The sequence below is a fragment of the Zeus faber genome, assembly GCF_960531495.2.
Source record: "Zeus faber genome assembly, chromosome: 19".
Lineage (NCBI taxonomy): Eukaryota > Metazoa > Chordata > Actinopteri > Zeiformes > Zeidae > Zeus > Zeus faber.
Window position 1 is genome coordinate 17,993,612 of NC_137206.1, and position 8,249 is coordinate 18,001,860.

General features: G+C 45.7%; 1 protein-coding gene across 1 annotated transcript; it reads right to left on the reverse strand.

Moving 5' to 3' along the window:
- Positions 1–1,118: 1,118 nt before the first annotated feature.
- On the reverse strand, positions 1,119–1,928 carry bhlhe22 (basic helix-loop-helix family, member e22; the record flags this gene model as incomplete). Its single annotated transcript, XM_080020155.1, has 1 exon — positions 1,119–1,928. One exon carries the CDS (start codon positions 1,926–1,928, stop codon positions 1,119–1,121), a length of 810 nt encoding a protein of 269 aa, XP_079876281.1.
- Between the last annotated feature and the right edge of the window lie 6,321 nt (positions 1,929–8,249).

Genomic DNA, 8,249 nt, shown 5'->3' on the forward strand with positions numbered 1-8,249 from the left:
GCATTGAGGATATCCAAATATGAAAAGGAGTAAAACTAATTATGCCATAGGTATGAAATATGCCAGACGTGTTGATAAAGGTAAACCATTAACAGTTTTAAGCTTTTCAGAATGAACCCTAAATGTTTAAATTGCCTAAGTTTGATTAGGTGGTCGCATTTATCCAATACATTCTCAATCTATCAACTGGTTTTAAAGCAATTTCTTCCGATTCCGCTCATCAGACCAATAGACAAAAAAAAAAAATCTGTTGTTCAAAATATTTTAATAAAGCTTTTTTAAACACTGAAACACATACAAATGGCCCTCTTTGCTCATATAATAACTAAAGTATGTACAGTTATCCACAGCTTGAGAGCTGAAACCTCGGCCTTCTCTGGCGTGAGAAAGGAAATTACAGTACCCAGCAATTCTTACAAAGTGTCATGCTGACGAAAAAATAACCAAATTATCAAGTTATAAGGGACACAATGAAGACCTGATTAACGTTGATTCAATTTTTTTTTTAAATATTTCTGACATTTTATTGTATCACAGTGCCAAAATAATTTAAATGGACGTGCGCAAATAATAATAATATTAATAAGTATTATCACATTAGTAGCGTATTCTATTCCAGTTCATTTGTATTTAACATTCCTCCTGTGCGCAGAATTTAAAAAGAAAACTTCAGGAGATAGGCCCGTACCAGCATAAGCGAACAAGAAAAAACGTCTCTGGAGTGAATGAAAGCAGCAAAAGGTGAGGTTCGACAAGCTCATAATCCAGGAAGTTCCATCTATTTAGTTTTTAAGTGGAAAAAGGTCACTCACATATCCAAAAGAAAAAAATGATTTTCAACAATTCACCCCTGCAACACTTGCAGCCACTTATATACTTCTGTTTGGTTTTCCACTGCCATTCACACCAGCACTTAAAGGATGTTTTTTTTTTTATATACACAATCAAGTATTGTCTGCAACAAAAAGCGCCTTTTCAATGCATTTGTAAATATTATAAAATTATTCGTTGATTTTAACTTCTCTGTCTCTAATACTGACCGCAGCCCGGCTCTCCAAAAGTGTCTGCAAAGCGGTGTCAGTCTCCCCCCCGATGTGCTTCTCTTGGTGCGGGTTCAGTTAAGGCTTGTCAGTGCACTGTTTACAGAGGCTGGAGGTGACGTTGTTGAACAGGGCGCATTTATCGGGGCAGGACGCCGGCGGCACGCCGGGGGGGAACGGGTACCCGGGCGGCTGCTCGTACGCGCCCAGCCCGGGGGCCGCCAGCGCGGTGTTGGCCGGTATGGAGGCGGCGGAGATGGCCTGGCCCTGGTTCAGGTACGCCACCAGCCGCCGCATCTCCTCCAGCGCCTGCGCCTGCATGAGGATGTAGTTCTTGGCGAGCAGCAGCGTGGCGATTTTGGAAAGTTTCCGCACCGAGGGGCTGTGCGCGTACGGGATGACCGCGCGGAGCTCGTCCAGCGCGTCGTTCAGGTCGTGCATCCGCCGCCGCTCGCGCGCGTTGATGTTCAGCCGCAGCGTTTTCTGCTCTTTGCTTTTCTTACCTCCCTCGGGCTTCCCGCCGCCGGCGCCCACCGTCCGCGGGTCCGCCAGCAGCACCATGTCGCACCGGTCGTCGCTGTCGTCGTCGAGGCTCTGCTCCCCGCCGCTGCTCTCCGCCGCCGAGGTCCGGTTGGCGCTCTCCCCGTACTTGACGCACAGCGAGCCGGTGGGCAGCCCCAGCAGGCCCCCTCTGCCGCCCGCTAGTCCCCCCGGCTGGATGGGGTCCGGGTCGGTCTGGTCGAAACAGCCGATCGGTGACTGGCGGTCCCTGGCTGGAAGATCGACGCCGACCGACGACCTGAACGGGTCCATCTTCTTGCCGGACACGGCGCTGAGAGTTTTGTGGAAAATGTCTCCCGCGCCGTTCAAGTTCATTCTCCGGTCCATCGCCGCGTGGGGTTCCGCGTGGATCGTGCTTCTATGCGCGCGCCGGTCTTCGGGGACGCCTTCTATAACTTTGCTGGGGGGGGGGGTGGGGGGGTGGGGGGGCAGGAGGAGGAGGAGGAGGAGGAGGAGGGGGGGAAGGCGGCGTTCTGAAGTGGATCTCCCAAGTCTTGCGGGGGACGGGCGGACGCTCTCGAACCGACGTGCCTCGCTCTCCGTCTCTCGCTCCGCTCCGGTTCACCTTCGCGGGATCTCGAGAGCGATCGTCGTTACGCACGGCGCGCGAGAGTCTTTTTACAGCGTCGTCTCGAGGCGGGGTCGTTAAAGAGGACGCGCCCCCCCCCCCCCCCCCCCCCCCCCCCCCCCCCCCATCCCCGCCTCCGCCGCCCCCCCCCCTCCCTCGTTTCGTCCAATCCGGTCGACGCTTTAATTAACGGGGCTTAAACGGTGACAAACAACGCCGCGTGCGCCCGGGCTGCGTCTCCCCGGTCTCCCGTCCGTGAACGGACGCGCGGCGGGTTCTTTTGTCTCAGCCCGCTTTCGACGGGTCTTCCCGTCGAGTGGCCTGATTCCAGCGGCCTGGTTTGTCGGGAGGCGGCGTTCACTTCACTCGTTTGTGCAAAGTGAAATCATCGTGTTTTTCCCGGATGACGGATGTGAAACAATAAAAGTTCCCTCTGCGGTATTTATTTTCGTTGTCCCGCTTGTCAGACCGTATGGGCTCAGTGACGTGTGCTTCATAAACTTTTCAATTGTTTATTTTCCCATCCCATACGAGTGGACCGAGTACATTCATCATGGGTGATTGAGTTTTCTATTATAGTAGTGGCTGTAATGTGCATTTTACTGATTTGCTGCGATACTTTGACCAAATCTAGCTTCTGCTTCATAATCTCTGCCTGGCCACGGGCCTCTCTGTCAAGTGTGAAGTTGAAGCATCCTCCCTGTCTCTGGGCTCCACGGGGTCCACGCCACGCTGTTCACGCCGTCCCGCGTATCAAAGTTGCACTTGCATGCGTGCATTGCCATCTACTGGGGTGCGGTGTCTATTACATGTTCATGGAAGATCGCCCGCCCAGGCTGCCGATTCTCACACTGAAACCGCCCAACCCATTACGGAACAAGAACACCCTTTAAAAATGACTCGTTTTTGAAATGATTCATATTATTATTTCTGTTCTTTATAACAAAGTTTCTCCAAAATTCTCACACAGCCGCAAAACCAAGGCAGTTTCTTATCGATTCATTCCCAACTGCCCCTGTTTCTGTTCGCTCCTCCGTTTTGTGTGTTCGATACCTCTTAACTCTTTTGTTGTGGCACATTATCATCCGCTAGGACTGAGTCAATCCAACTGCCATTAAGTATCCTGGTGATGAACCTTGACAAGGAGAAAGAGGGAGGAATCTGGCGAGCCACGCCCGTGCCCAAGAACGTGTACCTAAGGAGCGGTTCAACACCATCCAAGGTCAATGTTTTCCTTCATTTCACCCGGTGCTCATTGGCATATTTTCCCAGACCCACCGCTCATGATGTCAGTGCCGGAGAGCCGCTATCAGGGGCCGAGTACTTTAGGAGTTATGATCTAACGAGAGGCAGAGACAGTCACTTTATCCTGAGACAGCAAGGGAACACCTTCATGGCCAATCAGGCCGGGCTAATGAGATAAGATGGGCCTGTACTGGCCATTACATACACTGTCTTGCACCCTTGTCAGCACTTTGGTAATAGAAAGGACATGGAAGACTAGGGAGAAACAGACAAGTTTTGTCTTCTTTCACTTTTTTTTTTTATCTATTAGAAAATGACCATGCACACTTAAAATGCAGACAAATAAATGTTCTTGAATTCAGTCACTAATTGGATGAAAATCAGATTGTATTTATAATTGCATGCCAAATGGATTGACCTTGGTGTTGAAAGAAATGTGATATAAAGTACGAATAAAGGTATTAAACTGTAGAGATGGAATACAATTACGATGTGTGTACATTAAGACTGCCATTCAAGTGCTAAGTATAGGCATAATATGCATAAAGTATATTAAAGACGTAAGGAGTATCACGTATTTGATTATTCCATGAACAAAATGCACAGAAAATAAAGTATATGTACTGCAAAATGGTTGACCCATTTATAGGGTTATTTTTGCTGCTCTTGTTGTCAAAAAGCAGTGTTAGGGAAGAGGAAGGGATTGTACAGGTACATAGCTCTGGCATTGTTTTTCACCAAAATGAAAGTGATTTCTTTACTCTCCCGTAACATGGCACTCCTCCGTCATGTTCCACGAGTCAGTGGTAACGTCTGTGTAGATTATTCTCAGGTTTGAATGCACTCTTTACACTTTGTACTTTGTTATTGTAAATCCACCTTAGCCTGTTACAATAAAAGTTTTCCTCAAATGTAATAATTAGTTAAAATCAATATTATTATTAGGTGTCCAGCCCCGAAGCGGAGCCCTATTGTTTTTTTATTGTTGTAAAAAACGGACGTCCAGTAGTCTATGGATGTTATTGATCTACCACACTCACAGACAAGATGAATAAAATGTGTATTCGGGGCAGTTCCGACATGCCGTCGTCCAAGTTCGATCCAGATCGCTCGCGCAGGACAGATGTAGGCATCGCAATCTAGTGATTTGTCCGCAAGTGGGTCCCCACCGAGATGGCGGCGCGTGCAGATGTGACTGACGTCAGACTTTCGTGAACATCATGGAGGCGACGAGCCCGCTGACAATTCGAATAAGACGTGCATTCGGGGATGTTCAGACACGGCGCCATTCAAGCTTCACCCGGATCGATTCGATGTCGTGGATGGAGTTTGTGATGTGCAAGTTGACGGAGTGCGCAGATCATGTGACGGCGCCGCAGTCCACCAGGCTGTTGCGAATCTGCACACATTAAACACACCAGAGGAGATAGCCAGCACCGGGCTCTCCTTCCATCATTGTCGGCTCTGTCAGGCCGCCGTCGTCGGCTCCAATGGGCCTGCCCGCCGATTGGACTTTCAGCTGAGTGCAATTCGCCCTTGTTTTCCGTCTGATCGCAATTATCCATGTATAGCAAAGGGGATAATCCGCGCACCAGCAGGGGCCCGCTGCGGGGGCCCGCTGCAGGCTCCGTGTAGCACACGCGCACGCAGGCTCTGTTTGTTTGTTTTTTTGTCTCCTTTAATTAGGAAAAGGCGAATACATCTAAAATGATAAAAACACACTGTTTTTTATTTGTTTCATCTGGGGGAACGGGAAACGAGCACACGCACGTTTAATTTTTATACGCATTTACGCATGAGCATGAATGCCTATTGGAGGCAGTTTTTTTTTCTCATTCCAAAAAACCTGCAGATGTATTGTTACCGACTTCATGTTTGGATGTAATTTATATATAGCCATAAGAAGACTGAATTCATAATAATAAAGTATAAATAAAGTCCTATTCTGATTCAGAGATATGTACATTTGAGTTTATTTATAGGTTTATAAAATGAATTATTATTGTAAGGGCAGTTTTCTGTTGAATTACAAAGTGCCGTAAAAAAAAGATTTCCTCCAAAACGGATCATAGAATTACACTGTAACCAGGCCAGGACAAATGAACCTCGGCAGTTACCAAACACACTGGAACAGAGAGCCAAAGCACATCCGTCCATTGAACTTTAACGAAGGGCCGACTATCCTGGACGCCCCGTATTGCTTTCTGCAGCTATAGTTATTATTATTATTATTATTATTTTTATTATTATTATTATTATTATTATCATCATCGTCACCATCATCATCATCGTTATCATCCAATATTTCCGTCTTAGATTAATTACTTACCTTTTCAAAGCAAAACATTCCTTTTTCCACAGTTTGCAATGTTATGGATCACTAGAGATTGTGATATTTTACAATGTCTTTCTTAATCTGGTTTAAAAAAAAGTTGTAATTTGTGTTACCTTTTTTTTCCCCCTTCTCTTGTACGGATTATGTTTACGATTCAATAACCAAATCTAAACACGATCAACGATTAAGTGTTTTGTTTTTTTCATTATAACATGCCCACAATTATTGAATAAAATCCGCCTATCGTGCTGTATTAAGCAATGCAACCACAAGAGGGCAGACAACACCTTCTTATCGGAATCTGAACCACAATCAGAATCTGGGATGGCCTAAAACTGAATCATGCACATTGCACATTTCTGTCATCTCGAAAGTTTATTTGATGAATTAAGAGTAATTGCTGGTATTAATCATGATGTATTATAAATCCCGGCAATAAAAAGACAAACTCCCTGGAGATTTATTCATAAACACACATGCCACAGACTAGGAAAAGACGAAACTGTCTATCTGTAACTTTTTTAAAGCCATTATTATTTATTCAGAGAAAATTAGAAATATGCATTTTTTTCCAAATATGAAAAGTCGATAAAGGGTCAGCCTGCCCCTTCCTCCTTTGAGCGTCAATGATTATAATCCACTCCATCTGTGACGTGGCCTCACTTATTTTTTTTACTTGGTGGAGGCATCAGACACCATAGGCAAGGGGTGGTTTATGAACAACATTCAGGATTTGGCAAACACGTTTCTAAACAAGACATTTAATGATCCAGATAATTTCGTATACCTTCAATTGGTCTCCAACCAATAGTACATCTCACTTGAAACTCAGTATTTATTATAACTCACTATTTCTATCTATTTTATTATATTTAGGATTGAGGAAGTCAAAATTACTTCAACTATTGTTATTATTATTATTATTATTATTATTATTATTATTATTATTATTATTATTATTATTATTATTATTATTATTATTATTATTTCTATTCCTCCCTCCCTCGTATCGAGGCTATTTGTGTATTCTACAATACATTTTATTACCTATCCCACTTTTTTCTGATCTGCCCTTGCGAGGAGGCCTTCCCTGCATCCTTCACTCCTTTGGGATCATATGGAGCCATGAATGACATTGATAAAGATCTGATTTCTCCCGTTTGAATGGATATAAATTTACAATTTCAATACTAAAATGTTATTCAAATAATCTCTTATTATTATTATTAATAATCATAATAATAATAATAATAATTCATAATATCTGTATGCTTTTGAATCCTGGCTGAAGAATAAGTTCGGAGACGTTTCTCGACGACACAGCATAATGTAATAATGGATTGTGGCTCCTCACAGCACCACTAGGTGACGGACGAGTCTCTAGGATCTAGGACGGTGCCCGCTGCTCCATCCGCTTATATCCTATAAGACGACGCCACCACATCCTACAGTATATTCAGCAGTGAACTCTTTGTTGCCGGTGCCGGCGGACTACTTCAGACCCTCGTAGTGTTTCATTTAACTGGACATACCCGCTGCCACCTCTTTTGGCCATATGCGCGTCACACATTGCGTCCTGTGGAGGACTAGCACGAACCCAGTTGGGTCTAATCCCTTGCGGTATGAATCCTCACCATGTCGCAACGGGGCATGGACAGTTCAGAAATGTCGCTTCTCGTGCGTGCGTCTGCATGGATTCGCCCTCTCGGCCGGCACGACCGGATGGTCCAGCGATCTCCTTCCCTCCTTCCACCTCAGCGGACGCGGGGCGCTGGAGGCCGACTGGGGACAACGGTTCCCATTTCAGCACCACCACGGGGCTGGATAGCTCCACGGCAGTGCGGCGCGGCTGGACAGCTCCGGAGCACAGCCACGCAAATACACTCGACATTAACAACGTGAAATTGCGCACGGGTTACAAGAGATAAATATGTTTTAATAGACCACATCATAGATCACATCTCGTTCGTTGGTGGGTTCACATGGGAACAAAAAAAAAAAAAAAAAAAAAGAGAGCTTTTAGTTGTGGTGTGCATCATTTGTTTATTCTGGGGGAAAGAGACATTAGACAATTATAAATGTACACTCGGACACACAATAAAAAAAAAATGTAAAAAAAACAAAAAAAACAAAACCCCAAACCAAACCTCCGTCTTCATGTGCGTGGTTAACAGCGACGATAAAAGGATCCTCTCTTGGCATTCACCGCGTGCCTTAATTGTAAGACATTAAATCAAGGTCCGCTGTGAACACGGAGAGACAGAACCTGGAATGGTGCGCGGCTGCGCCCGAACCGGGGGGAAAGGGGGGCATCTCGAGCCGCTCCGTCGAGAAATAACACAACTAACTACCAACGTCATCACATTTTAATCCCCCCCCCCCCCCCCCCCCCTCCGCCTCGGAGACGCGGCGTGCGTGGTTTGGGACGCGCGTGTCGGGGGTGTCAAGAGTGTAAATAAAATCCCGATTCAGGTCCAACTGAAACCCGAGTCCTCTCCCG